This window comes from Muscardinus avellanarius (genome assembly GCF_963383645.1).
Source record: "Muscardinus avellanarius genome assembly, chromosome: 2".
Lineage (NCBI taxonomy): Eukaryota > Metazoa > Chordata > Mammalia > Rodentia > Gliridae > Muscardinus > Muscardinus avellanarius.
Window position 1 is genome coordinate 48303534 of NC_137787.1, and position 21351 is coordinate 48324884.

At 34.0% G+C, this 21351-nt stretch overlaps 1 protein-coding gene across 1 annotated transcript in view; it reads right to left on the reverse strand.

Annotated features, from left to right (window-relative positions):
* COL3A1 (collagen type III alpha 1 chain) overlaps nucleotides 1–21351 on the reverse strand; it is a gene marked incomplete at both ends in the record, with an annotated part of 39512 nt that overhangs the window by 15913 nt on the left and 2248 nt on the right. Inside the window, 21 exons of the mRNA XM_080689363.1 lie at nucleotides 135–233; nucleotides 770–823; nucleotides 1040–1147; nucleotides 1259–1312; nucleotides 1515–1613; nucleotides 1738–1782; nucleotides 2603–2701; nucleotides 3097–3150; nucleotides 4007–4051; nucleotides 4489–4542; nucleotides 4682–4726; nucleotides 5123–5176; nucleotides 5814–5867; nucleotides 6014–6067; nucleotides 7228–7281; nucleotides 8019–8072; nucleotides 8517–8570; nucleotides 10473–10553; nucleotides 11690–11797; nucleotides 12542–12592; nucleotides 12846–13042. Of these exons, the coding sequence (XP_080545489.1) occupies nucleotides 135–233; nucleotides 770–823; nucleotides 1040–1147; nucleotides 1259–1312; nucleotides 1515–1613; nucleotides 1738–1782; nucleotides 2603–2701; nucleotides 3097–3150; nucleotides 4007–4051; nucleotides 4489–4542; nucleotides 4682–4726; nucleotides 5123–5176; nucleotides 5814–5867; nucleotides 6014–6067; nucleotides 7228–7281; nucleotides 8019–8072; nucleotides 8517–8570; nucleotides 10473–10553; nucleotides 11690–11797; nucleotides 12542–12592; nucleotides 12846–13042 (1517 nt within the window). The remainder of the gene's footprint in view (nucleotides 1–134; nucleotides 234–769; nucleotides 824–1039; nucleotides 1148–1258; nucleotides 1313–1514; nucleotides 1614–1737; nucleotides 1783–2602; nucleotides 2702–3096; nucleotides 3151–4006; nucleotides 4052–4488; nucleotides 4543–4681; nucleotides 4727–5122; nucleotides 5177–5813; nucleotides 5868–6013; nucleotides 6068–7227; nucleotides 7282–8018; nucleotides 8073–8516; nucleotides 8571–10472; nucleotides 10554–11689; nucleotides 11798–12541; nucleotides 12593–12845; nucleotides 13043–21351) is intronic.

Consider the following 21351-nt stretch of genomic DNA (forward strand, 5'->3'; position numbering starts at 1 on the left):
ATTCTTTCTTGATCTACCCAGCTCTAAATTTTCTTAAAACAATGTTGCTTTGTTTTGATTTGAGCCTTACAGAAAGTCATTTATTTTTCCTTTCTTCTTGCTAAAGTGTCATTCAAACAAATGATCCTCCATACCCTCATTCCTGGACTTCCAGGGGCTCCATCTCGGCCAGGTTCTCCAGCCACTCCTCTGGGCCCTGCAGGACCTGGGCCACCACGCTCCCCAGCAGGTCCCTAAATAATGAAATAAATAAACACACCTTTAAAAGAGGCTTCATTGACTTAGACATCAACAGTAATTAGGTTACAATTATAGGACTTATATGGTCTTTTAGAGTTGATTCATTGCTGACATTCTCTACATAAAAATTTTTATCTTGGATTTCCATTTGAAAAAAAATTTTGAAACAACTATGACAAACATCACATACTTAATTCATTTCTATGCATTTAAAGTTGAGTGTCTTTGAAGTTTTGAAATCACATTTTATATCACTTTGGAGTTCTGAAGAACTTTTATCTTATTTTATCATAGCCTGAGACAAGTTATTTCCAAGTCAAAGATAAAGTATTCTCCTAGAGATTAAGTGACTTGCATTAGTTACAAAGTCAGGAAAGTGGACAAGCAGGGCCTTGTTTGATGCTGGGAAGGTTTTCAACTTCAATGTGTTTATTTCATATATGTAGGTTGTCATTAATGGGGAACCATATATAAGAAAGGCCTATTTGTAGTATGTGAATTTAGCGAAATAGAAACTAAAGTTATCTACCTTTTCTCCAGGAATGCCATTTGGTCCAGCTGGTCCTCGAAATCCTGGGGCACCCTGGAAATAATGAAGGTCAAATATTTCAGTCTGAGCTGAAATTTTTTTTATAATTTCTGAGTGGCAATATAAATATTCTCATTGTTATGAAATGCTTTCATAACATTATTTGGGATTGATACTCCAGAAAACCAGTGGCTGCCTCACTCTGAAGGTCAAGTTTTATTTGGAGGATAGTGATGATGCTTTCTTTTTGAAGACCCATTGAAAACCTACCCTTTCTCCTGCAGCACCTGGAAGTCCATTTGCACCAGGTTCACCGGGAGAGCCATCTTTGCCATCTTCACCCTTAGGTCCTGGAATACCAGGGGAACCAGCTTCCCCCTAAAACATGATGGCAAAATAAAGGAATTATCAGTGAACTTAGCTGCAATTTTTTTTTACCTGTTCATTTTTCTAATTTTGTTTCAATTTCCTTCATTGGGTAATACTTACACGTTCACCACGTGCTCCTGGCTCTCCTTTGGCACCATTTTTACCAGGTTCACCCTAAAGTGAAACAAAATCTTCATTTAGAAACAGGGAGGATTCAACTAACAAAACCATCACCAGCAGGACATGACAGTTATAAAACCAGAGTGAAACCTATATAAATCCACCTAAATAGAAGGAAAATAAGTGTGAGCAATATTTTTATGTGGCAATTAAGCTGCATATTTCAAGAAACAAAGGAAAAATCAAGTTAACTTACCGCATTACCTCGCAGTCCAGGAGCACCATTAGTACCAGGTGGTCCAGGAGGACCTCGGGCTCCCATTAGGCCAGGAGCCCCAGGAATGCCAGCGGGACCCTAGGAAGAACCCAAGTACATTCTCATTAGTCAAACTTGAACTTTTTTCTGAATATCTTACTTGAATATCTAATATGTCTGTGGTTGAGCTAAGTGTGAGATATAAGTATTGGTGGCAACTTACCATTTCACCTTTACCACCAGGACTACCATTATTCCCAGGAGGGCCCTAATAACATACAGAAAAAAACCATATTAATTATTCAAAAGGCCATGTGTATACACACACACACACACACACACACACACACACACACATATTGTTTATAAAATATGTTTTTGGCAAGCATTATGCTTTGTAGATATTAGATGATTCCCCAACTACAGTACAACATAAAAGGAGAATAATTATTTATTTATTTATTTATTGGTGGTACTGGGGTTCCTTGAAACCCTTCTACCTCCGGGCTACACTCCCAGACCTAATATATATATATATATATATATATATATATATATATATATATTTTTTTTTTTTTTTTTTTTTTTTTTTGAAACAGGGTCTCTTACTCCAGCAAGGCTGACTTTGAACCTGCGTGATCCTCCTGTCTCCACCTCCCAAGCGCGGTGATTACAAGTGTGCGCCACCACGCCCGGCAGAGTTATCATTATTTAAATAAAATAAAAGCAATATGCATTTGGTCAAAATTATTAAATAATAAATAAATAAGAAATGGTTTTGATTTTGTTACTCTTCAGAAATTTTCTGATTGATGTCTAGTTTGGGAACATTCTTCAAAGTATCAGATAACTACACTATTCTCTATCTAGTCCGTGTCAACTTCATTAGTTCCAGAATCTAGCAAACCCAAAACACTACCATTTCTACTACTAATCATATAAATGGTTATCACAGCAGAGTTATTGTAGAGCATTAAGCAACCTCTTTCTTTTAAAGAAGCAATTTTGATAATAGCAAAATTGAATCCTATGTCTTCCAGAGCAGTGCAGTGGCATTTCTTCCTCTCTATTGCATATTTGCTACTTACAGGAGGACCTTGAGCACCAGCATGTCCCTGAGGTCCAGGTTCTCCTCTTTGTCCGGGGGAGCCATTTGAACCAGGGGACCCTGCAGGTCCTACTTCACCCTAAGGAATAACACCCAAACTAGTAAGTTTTGCATACAACTCCTAATTACTTCTTTCAATCTTTAACCCATCTCCAAAAAGATGTAGTACTTTATAACTATAGGCTATAGATAAAACAAAGAATCATTAATCATGAAAGCAGAGAAAAATTATAAATGTGTATGACTATTTTATATGTGTCCCAGAAAGAGTTTGGGAAAAGACCAAAGGTATCAGAGGAGAGATTAGGATAACTGAGTGCTGAGGATAATGCTTCTTTGAGAATCAAGAATAGAGCATCAAGACTATATATAGATAAAAAACAATTTGGTTAAAAATCATTTACAAGAATCATTCCAATGCTCTATTTTGTTTACACAAGATTTTTATTTTCTTCTATGGAAATACAAGCTTACCTTAGCACCAGGGGATCCAGGGAATCCTGCAGTTCCAGGGGGACCAGGGGGACCCTGAAAAGATTAAGTAAAATTTTAAGAGCTCTTAGTCAAATAAATGCAATAAGTAAGGACATATATAACACAGAAGACATGCAAATTAAAATAGTACTCATCATTCATGAATGAATATTACATAAAGAAACAATGTGGTTCTATGAGAAGAGTGAGATCTAAAATTAGGATAAATTTCTCTCAACTTAGTTTATAAATTCTTCAACTTTTTTCAAGTTAATTAGCCCTAAACTTTGTCAGTCTCATTGACAAATGGAGGTAATATTGCTATCTATTTTGCAGGGGTTTTTTTAGTAGTAATATCCAATATTGAGTTTTATTTATTTATTTATTTATTTATTTATTTATTTATTTTTGCGGGTCTGGGGAGGGAACCAGGGGCATTCGACCTCCGAGCTACACCCCACTCCCTATTTCTTTTTTTATTCTTTATTTTTGAAACCTGGTCTCAGTGAGTTGCAGAGGGCCTCACTAAGTAGCTGATGCTGTCTGTGAACCGAGATCCTCTGGTCTCAGCCTCCCGAATGCTGGGATTACAAGCGTGCGCCACCACGCCCGGCTCAATATTGAGTATTAACTAACACTGAAAGCACCATACAAATGTTAGCAATTGGTCTGGTATAAGAAGTGTCAGAAAATAGATTTTGTTTGTAGGCTCAGTGTTAGTTTGAATCAGATGTTTATGAGTAAGGTCATGTACTGGGCCTACCAAAAAATTAATTTATTTTAACTTTTAAATGATAAAATGATGAACTAGAAGCTAATATAGATATCAGCAATATCTATTATAGAATAATATACAGTTCAGGATCTCTTATTACTCTAGAATGAGTGGGGATTACGTGCAGTTACTTACTGGTTGACCGTCGCTACCTCGAGCACCATCATTACCTCGAGCCCCCTGAAAAAAAAAAGGTTGATCTCAAATGTCTTCTTAATTATGGCAGTATGGTCAAAATTAACTTTTAACTAAAATCCAAACTCAATTGGGTTTTGCTCAAGCATATTAAAATATAACTTCTAATTATATATTTTAGAATCAAATTTTTAAAATTACATTATATACAGTAAATGTAGCATTAGATTCTTTTTTCAGAATTGAATGCACATATCCAAAGTTAACAACAAAAGAACTACTCTCAACCCAGTTGACAATTGTAAAACTCTGACTCATTTCCATATAATTATAGCTAAAATTTCACTTAGGTCATTTTGTGTAGTTTTTTTTTTAAAAAAAAAAAGAAAAGGACAATTTTGTGAAGATGTTCACAATCTCAATGCCTGAGACTCTTACCAGTCACTCTGGAGTATAACTGTGATGTTGGAAAAGGTACTCACCGCGGCTCCGGGAAGTCCTGGCCGTCCTCTCTCACCAGGTGCCCCTCTTGGACCCTGCAAAGTAAAATTGAAAAATATGATCTTACTTTCAACTTGACATACACAACAGCATTTGGGAGGGAGCAAAGAGAGTTTTGGATTAGATGGAGGCTAATAGTAATACTGAAAATCGTATGATAAGAAACAGAATTACCATGGGTCCAGGAGCTCCATTATCACCTGGAAGACCATTTTCACCCTAGAATCATGTGACAAATGTTACTATTTTACATAAGAAAAAGACTTTTTATTTTGCATAATGTTATATTACATAAAATACTATGAGCCTAATTAATACATGCATTTTAATAACAAATTTATGTTAGCATTTTATTTACCAGAAATCTTAATTTTTGAGTTTAAAAACATAATTACTAAACTTAAGTAATTGATAAATTACCCATTATAAATGTAGGCTTTTCAAGTTTTCAGCTTTATAAAACCTCTAATAAACTATTTTAAGTAGTCACTATTACTTAGCTCTTAATATATAAAGTTCTGATAAATGTCTGAAAAGTTATGCTTCATAATGTAAATAGTAAGTATGCCTTTAAGATTTATTTACTCATAAAAACATGATTTTGTTGTGATTTACCTTTAATCCGGGAGCACCTGTTTCACCTTTTTCTCCATTCCGGCCATCAAAGCCCTAGGAAATGTGTAAAAATAGTAAATACATTAAAATCTGTTCATAACAGGAATGGTTGGCAAACTTTACATTGAATTATTATTATTAGCTTTACTACATGGCATTATTTACAACATTAAATTGAATAATATAAAGTATCTTAAGTTGAAATCATCTAACTTTATCACAAAATATCTAAAACCAATTAAAAGGTACAATTTGATCAGAAATTTGCCTTAACTATAGATTATGACGGTAGTTTCATAGACCTTATTTACATTAGTTAAACATTTTACACTTGGTTTAATTTACCTAATGTATCCATAGAATAAAGGTTTTTAATTCACTAATATAGATTAACTACATCAATGAATAATGGATAGTGAAAAACATATTTTAATTTTTTTCTTATACTGGTGGTAAGGAAAGTAAAACTATTCCTTACCATGCCTTTCTGTACACTTAAAGAAAGTTCAATAATTTTGCATAAAATACCTAATTTAGTTAACGGATAAGATTGAAATACTTTAAAAATATCAAACCAATTAATTTTCAGAATCAACTATCTTTGGAATATAGTCAAATTTCCACTATTATTGGTTAAGCAAGTAAACACAACCGAAGGAAACCTTGTAGGCAATTCAGACACTCTACTTACTCTGTGTCCTTTCATTCCTGGGAATCCAGGCATGCCAGCTGGGCCTTTGAGACCCTAAAATAATGAATGGAAAAGATGTTAACAGACCTTCAAATAAGTCACAATCCAATGGGAACGTGTCTTCAATTTTTTAAGTCTAATTGAGCTTCATAGTTAAGCTAAGAAAATTGTGATTGAGTTATTAGGTGCTGAACACTTACTGGAGGTCCAGGCAATCCGCGCTCTCCTGGTCGCCCAGGTCTTCCTGACTCTCCCTAGATGGGGAAATGGAGAGCATGAGAAAAAACATGGTACCAGTGAATGATCTGCTTACTAGCCATGTTTTTTACAGGAAGAATTGAACTAAACAAGTACTTATGAGATTAATTTTCTTAGAATAAGGATTGAGGAGGGCTTCTCCCAACCTGACATGAACATATGAAGAGATAATAGAAGTGTCTTTCATCACTGAGATATTATGACCTTTTTTCTTCAACCCAGTAAGAAGAATTTTCTATTAGAAATTAAATGGTAAATAAGGAAGGACATAATACCAAAGGCATTCATAAAACTTTAAGTTCATGGTTCATAAATTACTGCTATTAATTTTTACATTACAAAAAACAAATAGAAAAAAAAAACTCCTTCTCCAGTTAAGTGGTATATTCTCTGCATGAGTCTTCATTATCATCAAGAAGCACATCTGAATGTTTATTGTATTAAATTCAACAAATGGTGTATATATATATATATATATATATACATATATATATACATAGCTATATATACATAGCTATATATATAGCTATGTAAAATAGTATTAATTATCAACTATTAGTATGAGCTGAAATGTCAAGCTATAAATCATTTTTAATAACTTTATTTCTTCTGAGACATTTCTCCTCCTCCTCCTCCTCTCCTTCCCCTTCCCCTTCCCCTTCCCCTTCCCCTTCCCCTTCCCCTTCCCCTTCCCCTTCCCCTTCCCCTTCCTCCTCCTCCTCCTCCTCCTCCTCCTCTTCCTCCTCCTCCTCCTCCTCCTCCTCCTCCTCCTCCTCCTCCTCCTCCTCCTCCTCCTCCTCCTCCTCCTCCTCCTCCTCCTCTTCTTCTTCTTCTTCTTCTTCTTCTTCTTCTTCTTCTTCTTCTTCTTCTTCTTCTTCTTCTTCTTCTTCGTGGTACTGGGTTCCTGGAAACCCTTCTACCTATGGGCTACACTTCCAGACCTATTTTATATTTTTATTTGGAAACAGGGTCTCTTAAGCCAGAGAGGCTGGCTTTGAACCTGTGTGATCCTCCTTTCTCTGTCTCCCAAGGGCAGGGATTACAAGTGTGCACCACCACGCCTGGCATCTTCCAAGACATTTCTAATATGGCACCCATCATTTGTAATATTCCAAGTTGAATTTTGTTTTCTCTTATTCAATCATGAAGAACTTACATCTTTTCCAGAAGGACCAGATGGACCTAAAGCACCAGGAGGTCCGGGTGGGCCCTAAAATAAGAAAATAAAAGATAAATATATTATACATTTTTCTTTCACATTTTATTATAACATAATAAAACGTGGAAGAAAAGTCCTATTTGAAAATGCTTTCAGTGTTTCTCATCATGAAAATGACACTGAGTTAATTGGATATGTACTATATCCAATTTTTGCTGCATATTAAACTCATTTTAACTAAATTTAAAAGTACCTTGTGTCTACATTTTATACTATGCATATGTATTTAAAAATTCAAAATAATTTTATGATTTTTGAGATAGTAAACATATCTAGATATTAAGTTATTTCTAAATATTTAAAAATATTTTATTAAATAACTCCACTATGCTTCTTATTTACATGGCATATCCTTCTGCTGGACTCTTTAGATTATACTTATTTCTAACAAACACACACACACACACACACACACACACACACACACACACAACACCCCAATAGAGTATCTATAAAGGTAAACTGTAGCTGCAAGAAAATGAAATCTGTATTTAATAAATAGCAAGTGGACAATTGTGAATGAATTACTCAAGGAATCCCTAAGATCTTTGAAACCAGTTCAAGTAAAATAAAAATGCAGTCTATTGTATAAAATGGAAGCATAAATGCAATCTGAACTCTGTAGGGATCTATGGCTACTTTAGAAAATTAAGGTAGTTTCTAAATAGAAGTTGAATTAATATATATTTAATTACCAACTTATTAAATACAGAACAATTTTTACTTACTGCAGGACCAGCTTGCCCAGGCTCACCAGGGGGACCTTGATATCCTGGAGAACCCTGGTGAGTAGAATAATATGTCAATATTTTTAAAGTAACAATCTTTAAATGAGTCATTAAGTTTGAAGTTAGTAAGAAATTAGGATTTGTGGATATAAACAGCAAATTTTATTAAAGTTTATAGGAAGTGAAACTTGTTTTTTCAGATCAGAATAAAGTTAATATAGTCCATTCATTTCATTTCATTGAAACTAAATTGTTTTAAACTCAAAGTCATATTACAAGCAAATTAAACATGTGATTTAATTTTACCATGGTTGTAATAGCTAGCAACTGTTGATGTAAAAGAATTAAATATGGAATTCCAACATTTAAAAAAGCATGAGCTTCTTGGTTGTGACTTCTCATTCCATTGGGGCTCTACATGCTAGAATTCCCACATAATAGCAGAGTGTATTTTAATTTGTACATTTAGGAGAAAGAAAGCAGCACTACCATACTTACCGGAGAGCCAGGATGACCAGATGTACCAGGGGGGCCAGGAGGACCTGGGGGTCCCTGGAATGTAAATGTGAATGTCAATATAAAGTAGAAAAATAAGAAATAACTTTACCTGTACATCAGAGAGATGGCTGTTTAGATAAGGTGCAGACATCTTTAAAAATATAAAGAACTCTATCATATTATCTGATATCTATTCATGTATATGATTCATTTTATGTGATCTGTATTGAAGATATCAGTAAAAGATATTCTAAATGGAATTATCCCAGATTCAATAACAACTATTGACAAATGTTATAAAATGTATCTTACTCCTTAAATAAAGGAATTCAAAAGCTAGAAAAATCAGTACAAAGTGCTATCACTATCCTTGCAGTATTTGGATATACTGTACCAGAGAAGATATAATTTTTTTCAGTGTGGAAAAATATTTATTTGCCTAATATAAATCCAATGATACAAGTTCCTAAAATAATAATATAAATCAACTGAAAACTTCATAATTCTATTGACATAGATATCACAGTTATATTTACATGGAAATTTAAATATGCACATGAGAATCATTATATCTAAACCAGTGATAACAAATAGACTTGGGATTATCCAGACGTATAAGAAAACCAGCTTTGCGGTCTGCTGTTTTTAGATATTGGTAATATATTTAGAAAACAAGATTGTAATTAGATTTTCCTTATAATATCTTTCCTAGAATGCCAATAAGTGGTACTTTATTTAGTTTTGTATGTCTGGTTAAAAAAAATAAGACCCAGTGCTCATATCAATTAATATAATTCTTGTGTCTTTAAAAGATAGAAAGATAACAGACCCTAAAACTTTATGGGTTTGTATACATCTCTTTTATTGCAGTTTACTCTCAACCAATCCCAAGGGTCATTCCTTAACAGATCATTTGGGTCTATTGGCAAAAATTTTTTATGTTCTTCAGTTTTGAAAGTCACATTATGAAATCTAGTGATGTGGCCAGCAATTCTCTACAATCCCAAAGAATTCATGTTATGCTTTATTTTTACTTATGTGCCTGTTATCTGCAGTAAAATTATAACCTTGTGTACTACTGGCTCTCCTGAGAGGCTATTCCAAAACAAGGGCCAATTACATGAGTCACCAGGTTATTGTGCCCACGTGCTCAGGCTTCAGTGGTTTTTGATATTATCTTCTTTAGGAAAGTACTTCAGGTACAAGGCGAATAGCTATTACTTAAAGTAGATAACCTTAAAGAGTCAATAAATTCCTTGAATATTTATGTTAGTTTTGAGAATTGAAAGCAAGAGGGATTGTGATCTTAAACATTGTTTACTTGGACTTCCAACTAAAACGTAGTATTTACTGAATGAAAAGATATAAAAAAAATCTCTGACCAACTTGGATGGGAAAGGTGAAAAGTGGAAGCCAAAGTAGCACACTTTGATTAAAACTGAAGAATATATGAGTGTAAGACCTGAGCATGAATGCAGGTGAACCCCCTCTGCCCCTACAGGTGGCCCTGCAAGGATTTGCATTAAGGCCAGACCTGAGAGGCTATAAGGAAGGAATGAGTTAGGATGGAAGGCACATGACAGTGCTACCATTTTCTTTGGCAAACTTAATAAAGAATAAGCTATTTCATATGCTGCCATAAAACTTCATTTTTAGAAGAACATCATTAGAAATTTGAGAAACTAGCCGGCCGTGGTGACACATGCTTGTAATCCCCGCGCTTGGGGGGCGGAGACAGGAGGATCACACTGGTTCAGAGCCAGCCTTGCTGTCTTAAGAGACCCTGTTTCCAAATAAAAAAATACATAAAATAGGTCTGGGAGTGTAACCCGGAGGTAGAAGGGCTTCCAGGAACCCCAGTACCACCACACACACACAAAAAAAAAAAAAGAAAAAAAATTGAGAAACTAGAAGGCTAAATAATACTCTAAAATGCTGAGAAAGGATCATACGTACAGGTGGGCCAGGATATCCACCGAGTCCTCCTCCGCCCACTCCAGACTTGACATCATATGAGTCATACTGGGGGGAATAGTTCTGTAGCAATGAGACCAGAGATACATAATTATTTTTATAGAGATCATAGTTAATTTCGAAAGCATTATGAAGATGAGCATGCAACTTCTATTGTTGACTGATAGAAGTTACTGCACAAGAGGAGACAGGGTATGCACTAATTATCTTGCTTCTTTGGAGCTTAAGATACAGATAAGGAATCATATATTATTTAGACTAAAAGAGTCTTGAGATACACAATCTCCCACTTGGAACTGAAAAGTGAAAAAGTCCTAAACAGTTAATAAAGCAAGTAAAATTTATATCCCTTGCTTTATGGTTAATATGCCTAAAAATTGCATCCCCAAATAAGCATCCTCATAGAAGATAGGTAAAATAATATTAAAAAGGCTCAAATGCTTATTGAATTTCTTTGGAGCTTATTTTAAATTCTAGGCCTAGAGATAGATCCTATGTGGTTCCCAGAATATTAGGTAATATTCTTACCTAATATCATATAGAATATTCTTACCTAATAGAATATTAGGTAATATTCTTTGCCTCTTTCTGAATTGCTCTTTCAAGAACACTTTTTAGAACTGATAAGTTTTTGTATATATGTTTTCTAATTTTGCTTAAATCCATGCAGCAGAAATGATGCCATGTTTGTTTGGATATTGGTTTTAGGTACAAAACTAGTTGGTTGCCATACTTCAAGGGAGCAGGATGTGCTCTGAAGGCTTAGAAAGAGCAGCTGCATAGGTATGAACAATCCTTTTCAGTTGATGTCAATGATCAATGTTTATAGCTCTATTTTTCATCCAAGCATTCAGAGACTTTTCTATTGAATTTAGAAGAAGAATAAAGGACAACTGTAATACTTCCTCTATTTTATGTGAATTATTTTGAGAATTATTTATTCTCAAACATAATATGTTAAATACCTACTGAGAAGTTGGAAAAAATTGCAAAGGTATCACTAGCATATAAGGAATAGTACCTATACATACATACAGGGCTAAATAAAGATTTCTTAAATATATAAATCAGAAAAAATACATGAATCAGAGAATAGATTTAAACAGTTGATAGATGTAACATAGACTAAAGAAAGAAAATAAATTAGGTTCCGTTTTTTAGGAGAGATGATTTATAGTCCTGTAATTGATTACCTGAGGACCAGTGGGGCATGATTCACAGATTCCAGGGGTGCCAGGAGAACCAGGGGGACCCGGCTGTCCTGGAATACCAGGGTCACCATTTCTCCCAGGAATACCAGGAGGGCCCTAAAAAAAATTCAGAGGTAAAAATAAATGAAACAATGAAACACCCTAGGATTCATAATCATTAGCATATGGTTGCTTCTCTGCTTTATAACATTAGGAGTCAATGCAAGTGATTTTATATATATGTATATGCATGTATATGTAGTATATATGGGATCCAAATATATATATTTGGTATATATATGATTTGGTATAACATATAACATATATGATATATATGGTACCCGAATCTTGTGAATAACAAGTATAGTGTATTCTTTTGCATATTGACCTATATTTTTTCAAACTGGTTATGGATTGAAACCCTACATGAAGTCTAGGAAATCAGAATATATGTACAATGATGGATTTTTAGTCTGTCATTTGTTGTCATTATCATTCTTTTTTTTTTTTTTTTTTTTTTTTGCAGTACTGAGGATGGAACCCTGGGGCATTCTATCTCTGAGCTACATCCCCAGCCCTAGTTTTTATCCTTGAAACAGGGTCTCACTGAGTGGTGAAGCGCCTCACTAAGTAGCTGAGGCTGTTTGCGCACCACAATCTTGCAGTCTCAGCCTCCGGAATGCAGGGATTATAAGTGTGCGCCACCATGCCTGGCCCAGTGTCAGTATTTAAATATGAGGTACTAAATAAATGTAAGATTAAAATTGAAATATGGAAAGGATATGGGAAGGAAAAGAAGCTAATGATTCCTCAGCTCAATTTCAGTAGCAATGATTTTATACCATTGAGGTGTTTACTTACTGGATCTCCTTTGGGGCCTTGAGGTCCTTGACCATTAGGAGTGGGGGAAGTCTAATAAATGGAAAAGATGAAGATTACACTAGACATAGAATTTTTTCATAAAGAATGTCCCAATGCACGTCTATTTGTTAATCTGAATTATAACTAATGACCCACCTTTAAATTGGAATTTTGCCATTTACTTGTAATATAACATGGCTTTTTGACAAACATAACTTGTATTTTGTTTCAGGCTCCTATAACAGGAGCTATTTATAAGTTTAAATATAAATCTTGAGAGTGAACAAACTTTCCTAAAACTTACAGGTGTTACAGGCTGCGGACAAACAGCACAACATTCTCCAAATGGGATTTCTGGGTTATCGCAGTCTAAATGTTCATCATCACAAATTATGTCATCACAGAGAACAGATCCTGCATCACAGACGCATATTTGGCATGGTTCTGGTTTCCAGACATCTCGAGATTCATAAGATTGACCAAGATGGGTGCATCCTAATTCTGCAAGAGAAAAACAAGATAAAGAATGTGATGTTTCCTTATGTTTTGTTGAAATCTGCTTTGTTGTTATGCAGTCATGACTACCTACAATACCCAAAGTTCATATAGTATGAAACAAATGATTTTTCCTTTTCATTAAAAAAATCACATTTACCCAGATAAGTTACTAATAAGAAAGTGCTCAAAATATCAGAGTTGAGCTGGATGTGGGTTCACATACAGCCTTACCTACTTAGTGATGCTCTTCACAACTCAGTGAGACCTTGTTTCAAAGTGAAGAATAAAAAAAATAGGGATGGGGGTATAACTTGGAGGTAGAATGGCCCTGAGTTCCATCCCCAGTACCACACACAAAAAAAGAAAAAAAAATCAGTTGATTCTTAATATAAAGTTGGTACATCATAGTCAACTTCTTTTAAAATGCCAGTCAATTTTAAAGTGCCAGGTATTTTAGTTTCATCTATTTAAGAAAGTTAACATCAATGTCATATCACACAAGAATTTAAACATTTATTTCTTAATTATACAATTGAAAATAAGCCTTTATGCCCAGTTGCTATTCTTTACTTTAACAGTAGATGGGAGCATTAAACTAAAAGATGATTGATGATTTGTTATTAAATCTTAAGATCTTCTAGATTTTATTAACCTAGTTGAGAAATTAAAGGGAAAACTGAGCTAATCCTGGCAACATAAAACTCTTCCAGATTTATCTGGGAAAATTTTAACAAAGCTTATTGTGTGTACCAAATGGCACCGGTAGTTCTGTTGAGCATTAGTAGGATATATATATATCCTACTAATATATATGTATGTATGTATATATATGCCATATGGACATAAAGAATCTTCTAAGGAGAGAGAGGAGAGAGAAGAGGGAGAGGGAGAGGGAGAGAGAGAGAGGGAAAGAGAGAGAGAGAGAGAGAGAGAGAGAGAGAGAGAGAGAGAGAGAGAGAGAAAGAGAGATGTTTTTACAACAAATATTGGCAAAGAATAAGTAAAAATAATAGGAAAAAACATGAATCATGACCAGGATTATATGTGGCTTAAAATGGTAAAAAAAAAATTGCTTCAACCAAAATTTTAGACTCAATTCCTAATTATATGTAAGGTACTGACATTTCACTGCTATTAATGATGAATCAGCTTAGTAGGTGCCAAAATAAAACCTAGTCTCAATTCTTAAAGCTTTAGCTATGGATTGTGGTTAAATACAACTTTAGTTCATGAAGATTACCATGAGAGTTTGCCAGTAGTTGAATAAATAATAATAGGTTTCTAACCATCTGTAAAAATGCTTGAAAACAATGTATAATTCAGTAATTTTTAACTTTAGTGAGACAGTAAAATTTTCACTTTCTTAAAGCCAATGTTGATAAAAATTTCAGTTGAAGGAGGCCTGCTTAAAAGGAGGCAAGTATTTTATTTTATTTTATTGGTGGTAGGAATTGAACCCAGGTATATTCTATGTCATAGCCATATCCCTAGCTAATTTTCTTTTATGTTTTGCTACAAAGCCTCACTAAGCTGCTGAGGTTGGCTGTGAACCTGCAATCCTCCTTTCTCTGTCTCCCAAGTACTGAGATTACAGGTATGCAGCTCCACATTTCGATGGAGGCAAGTATTTTCAAGTTGCGTTTTGTGCTGCCTAATGATCAAAAGGCTTTTCAGTGGTCCTGAGACTGTGCCTTTTGAACACAACATATAGTTCTAAAGATGACCTTGTAAAGCTCTTGCTTCTGTAATATCTGCCTTTTTAAAGTAATGATGTTAGGCTCTTTTTTGAATATCTTGAGTTTAGAGGTTTAGCTAAAAGTTCACTAAAATGGAAAATTCCAGAATATAAAGATTCTACAGAGTACTAAGTTTCTCATTTCCACACATGCATGCGATATAAATTTAATGATCCTGTGAAACACCTCTAAACTTCTTGATCAATTCAAGAAGTTTAAATATTCATTCTTACTTTGTGCCAATATTTCCCAAGATTTTATAATGTCCTGGTGTGGTATACAGCTAATAAAAGAAAGCATGGTAATTTTATTCAGGTATTAAATAGGAAAAACAGGTAGTTTATGTTAAAAAGTTCTTATAGTTCCTCTTTCATGCTTGAAACAGATACATGAAGACATGGGGAACTTATAATTTCTAAGGTTTGAAAGAAACATTTTTTTTTATTTTCTTCTTTTATTGGTACCAGGAATTGAATCAGGGGCATTCTACCTCTGAGCTACAACCCTAGCTCTATTTTATTTTTTATTTTGAAACCAGGTCTACTAAGTTGCTGAGAGTCTAGCTAAGTTGCTGTGACTGGCCTTGGACTTGTGATCCTTCCTGTTTTGCCTCCCAACTACTAAGATTACATGCCTGCATGACCATGCTCAGCTAAGAAACATTGCTTTATTTTTGGTGAATATAAAACATGAAAACCAAAATGTTTATACAGTGGAAATGAAGTAAGACAATTGGATGATATCATGAAAAATATACTTACGACTAAATATTTTTCACATTATCAGTGGGGATAACATTAAACTTATTTGTTCTCTAAACAAAACTGACTTATTATATTTAAGAACTAAGTTCACTGGTTTACAAAACCATTGAAAATGCTGGGATGGAAGAACCAAAATGCATGCTTTGAACTTTGCAGTGGTCCATTATTCTTAAAGTGAATCATTTAAAAATTCTTCAATTTTGAGCTGGGTGTGGTGGTCAGCATTGTAATCCCAGCATTTGGGAGGCTGAGACAGGAGGATTGCAGTTCGCTGACAGCCTCAGCTACTTAGTGAGGCCCTTTGTAACTCCGTGAGACCCTGTTTCAAAATAAAGAATAAGAAATAGGGATGGGGGTGTAACTCAGGGGTTGAATGCCCCAGGGTTCCATCCCCAGACCCGCAAAAAAAAAAAAAAAAAAATTCAGTTTTATTTAAAATATCCCTTCAGATTAGTTTTAATTTAAGATTTTCTCATTAAAAATGTAGCTAAGCAAATAAGGAGGCCTAACTGGGGGTGATGGGAGGGGGAAAGCAGGTGATGAGAGGGGGGAAGAGGGAAATTCTCTAATGCACATGATATACATTCACAAACATATCAAAGTCAATCACTAAGCCAAACAGAAGGAGGGAGGGGAGAGGAAATGGGGTGGGAACTGGGAAAGGGCTAAAGTAATATGTGCATGTATGTCTCTACCATCTTGTACTTCATCAAGATGTATGACCACAGTGCACCAATAAACATTTTTTAAAAACCTGGATTTCATGTCATCTCCTTCCAATTCCTTGAAAATATTACTGGATTGTGTTAATGATTGTTTCAACTTTTTGCCTCTGGATTAGAAATATTTTTCTACATTTAATGCAGTATGTGGACTATGAAAAGTAGCTACTGCGTGCCATATTAAAGACACGTGAAGATAACAGTTAAAAATAGGTTCAAGCTGGGCATGGTGGTGCATTGGGTGTGTTCTCACATCACTAGATATACAGTATTTTACATTTGTTTTGACAGCTATTAAATTAAAAAAATATTGACTAATTAAATATTTAAATGAATTTGTTAGAATTAGATTTATTATCAGTCACACAAGCAATGGACTATACTAAATCAACTCTTTGCTGAGACCTACGCCATAAAACAAAATGAAGCCCCTTGTGACATATACTCACTCTCATTTTTCTTTCTTTCCTGGCTATTTTGGAATGATACATACATGAATATTACCATTTAGCTTCTTATTTCCAAATTTCATTAGAAGCTTTATTAACTTTTTAAAACACAGAAGCCTAAATATAAAGATTATTTGATCTTAGTCCCCTTTTCTTTAATAATGTTCTTTTTTCTCTTAATATATTTCTTTTAACCTATTTTAAAATGGTTACATAAAACATAAAAATTGTGCATATTAATAGATACTATGTAATATGTCAATACATATATACATAGCATAATGTTTAATTCAGGCTATATATTTATTTCCTCATATATTTATAAACTCTTTAAAGTGAGAATATTTTAAGTTCTTCATTCTAGTTTTTTTAAAGTGGAGAGGACATCATTGTAATGCGTAGACACTCAGCTGCACAACAGCACCCCAGAGGGTTCTTTCTCCCTTACCTAACAGCAGCTCAGACCCCATTGCTCGGAGTCCTCCTTTCCCCCATGCCCCCCCTCTAGAAACCCCCATTCTTCTCTCAACTTCAGTGAGATCAACGTTTTGCTGCTATTTTTCTTCTGACATGCTCACAACAATTAAGATGATGATGATGTGTGTGTGTGTGTGTTGTCATTCTAAGTAAAAAAAGAAAGTCAGAATACTTTTAAAAACAAAAATTGCTGCAGTCCTATTTATTGCAATCACTTTCCTGAAAAGTCACAAGTAGACGTGTTTTTGCTTTTTACATATTCCAGGCTACCTTAAAATATGTGAAACAAGGTAACAAATTATTCTGAAAAAAAGTCTGTAGCTTTTATAAGAGGATTGCATAGACAATCTAGATTCTTCTCATTCTTGTTCCCACCAGAATAAAAAACCCTTACACAAAGTATACTTTGTGAATCACCATTTGTAGGTGTTTCCTTGCTTTACTTTTTATATCTATGTGATTTCTGTTTTTAAATTCCAACAAGAACTTTCGGTAAACTGATTAATATTTTATCCTTTTAAACAGCAGAGTTAGAGAATTAGGAAATAAGAAATACTTTATATTTTAGAAACTATTATGGCTAATTGCATCTCTAATATATTCTGATGTCAAATTATGAAAACACTGAAAAATATATTACAGTTAGTTTACTGCAATTAGCAAACATCTTTAAATTTTACACATTGGTGACAAAAAGCTTATATTTGCCTTCCTTATCACTAAGCCATGAAGTAATTTCCTCTTGAGTATTTTATTTGTCAGTATTAGTACTACTGGTGCTAGGCAGAACATCTATAGTGATTCCTGTGTTCTAGGCCTTGTTCTGAGTGGTTTGCATCTATTTTACTCTCAACAACCCTTGAGCTAATTTCTGTTATTATATATATATATATATATATATATATATATATATATATATAATCATTTTACAGATGAAGAATGTAGCCAAAATATTAAGCAACTTCTTCAAGATTGTATGGTCAGGGGTAAAAGGTATGATTTGAATCTGGGAAGGCTTTCTCTTAAATTTACTATTTTTAAATACTACATTCTATTCCCTTTCTGCTTTCAAAGATTTGGTAGGATTAAAGAGGCCAGATTCAGAACTCTTTCTTTTATGGTTTATAAACCTTAAAGGTTAAGAGTCTAAAAAAGCAGATTTTTAAGGGAAAACAGTTCTCTGCAAAACATCCTTTCTCTCTGGTCTCAAAACAAAAAGATACCATCTGGAGTTGGATTCCAGTGTTTATTTTCTCTTGACCTTATGGAAAAGTGGTATCTCCAAGGCCATCCTGATGGCATCCAGACCACCAACAGGATAAGCATGTGATTCAGAAGCACAACATACATTTTACTGCATGCTGTGAAGAGGATTCTAACAACAAAACAAACAGATAAGCTATCTGTATCTAATGCAAAATGTGTTTAGAATGTCTCAATAGATGCTAATTTTCAGAAAATATGGTTACTAAGTGACTCACATCAATGGACGTCTAACTTCATTAAAATTCTCCCTTGAATTCTAATGAATTATAAACATTCCATCCCCTCCAAAGAGTATTTCTACCATTTTAACTTACTTGAGAAATATAGTCTCTGCTTGTCATCCTCCACAACCATCTACTATAGGAGGGGGAAATGTTTCAAAAAATATTTGACATTTTATTGAAGCAGTAGATTTTTTCAATGTTAGTTTTCAAATTTAGCTTATAATAATATCTGGACCTTCTATTTTTGAATTTTACATCTTCTGGGCACTTTTGACTTTTGCTCTCTTTGAACTTTTCCTTTCAGTCATCAAGTGTAAATTGTAAAGTGGCAGTGTTCGACCTCAGTCATGGAAAAACAAGGGTTTTATGAGTTAATTTAAAAGGAATCCACTTTGGCTGTGTTTTCATTAGGCGCAGACAGAAATTCTAGTGGTTCATGTAACTCTCCAAACTGCAGTTAACAAATGATTTGTAGAAGAAGCTCTATCTCACTTTTTCCACTCTGATCCTGACATAAAACAGACAGTGCTGCCTCCTCTGACAATTCTAGATTTTTAAAAAGACTGTATGACTTCTTCCCCCTCCCCAATACAATGTGACTGAGATAAAAATGTTCCCAGAGAAATGGTTTTATAAGAAATAGTTCAGATGTTTCCAGAAAGTTATTGTAGACATGAAAACTTGACAGATGCCCCCTCCTAGTTCAGCAAAAGCAATGGCACCTTTCATCTTTAAAGTGTAACTCCTAAACAACCCACTTTAATCACTTCAAGCTGGTGATGTAATTTTTGGAATTCAACCCAGGAGTATTCTACCTCGGAGCTACTCGCCCAGCCCTATATTCTTTTTATTTCAAAAGTGTCTCACTAAGTCGCTGAGGTTCTTACTTGCTGAGACTGATCTCCAACCTACGATCCTCCTTTCTCAGCTTCCTAAGTACTGAAATCACCCGCGTGTACCACTATGCCTAGCTTACTTGATGTTATAAAGGGAAAACAAACTGATCTACATGGTCCTTGGATAAAGAATCTGCACCAAGTTAGCATTGCCCTCAAAGAGAACTGTGGAGTTTCCACATATATCCCTCTTCTGAGTGACAGCTCAAGGCCTGGTAAGACTGTAGGCATGGCAGAAGGCTTTCCTGTGGAACAATCTTTTGGTGATAACTATATTCCTAGTTAAAACACAGACATAGTTTTGATCTTTTAAAATAACCCCACAGATAAGACATCAGCCCTGGAATCTGAATTGGTGAAAAGGCATTTACTCTCAATCTTTTCTTCTTTTCCATAACAGTTTAAGTATCTTTGTTCTTTTCTCTTATAATGCCGAGTTTTCTAATTCTGGAATTTAAACAAATAACATATTTACTTATAGGCCTTTACATCACCCAATGTTGAATATTCTGGAGTGATAAGTAAATACAAGGCATCATAAATGAAAATCACAAAATGTTGTATCAATAATACTTTATTTACTTTCCATGTACATTTCCACAGAACTGATGATAATTTCTGCCTTAAGTATAAGCTTCGGAGCCTCTTGTTCAAAAACAGATGGACCAGTTCAAAGTTGAGTACTAAAAAGAAAAATAAATACTCCTCCTCACTTTTATAAATGCATTAACTCATATGTTTCTAAGACAATATGTAATCGTGGTATCATTTCAATGAGAATTACAAAAATAACAAAATCTAGATAATATGAATTTATGTTTTTCATTTTATAATTACAAGGACTTAACATAATTTTGGTTCCAGTCTTAATTCTGTTCTTTTCTACTTTTCTAATCTTAGCTAAAGAGTGAGGTCCGTTAGATGATTGACAGTGAGAAATGGGGACAATTATGTGAGAAGAGAGGTCTGCTTAAAAGTATGGTAGTTTTTACTGGCTACATTGCTTTTCCTGTTATATTGGTACATGTTTTTATGTAACATTGCTATATTGTTTTTAATTAGTTCAATATGTTTAATTATTGGGTTAATACCAACCAGAGAGCTTGAATGTTAACTGATCAGTTAAAATTTATTTTTTCTGTAAAGGTAATGGGAAATGGACTCTCATAACATGAAATAAGAAACTGAATCTCTAGGGCCCCCTACAGTTTTGAAATCAGAAACAATTAAAGGTCCACAGAGCATTTTAGTGAAATTATCTGTATACCAAAATATAGATGCTCAAATTTTAGATCAAATTTAATTAAAACTGTTTTTCTCCCTGCTCTAATGAAGAAAATATATGTCACATACTTTCATATACATCTATCTACTAGGCATGGAGTAAAATACATCAATAAAAGGCTACATCATAGTCTTTCAACATAAATAATATATTTTTTTAATCTTATGTGAAATTTTGAAAATGGTCAAAAATGTTTAGTTCAATTCTGATAATTCCTTTGACTACTGAGTCCATTATATTTGTTTGTGGCAACATTTTTCAGCAACATTTTATTTAGTTAGAAGAGAAATGTTTAATATTTAAATTTTACATATATAATTTCTAAAAATCTCATTATAAAATACTGAATTCCATGTAATATGAAAGTTGGCAATGGTTATATAAATGGTATCTTCATCAGCCAGTAGGTGGCGCATATTTGCACTTAAAATTTGGCATGTTTATAAACCACAGGAAATATAAAACAGACCACGTTTTTTCCATTGCTGGACTA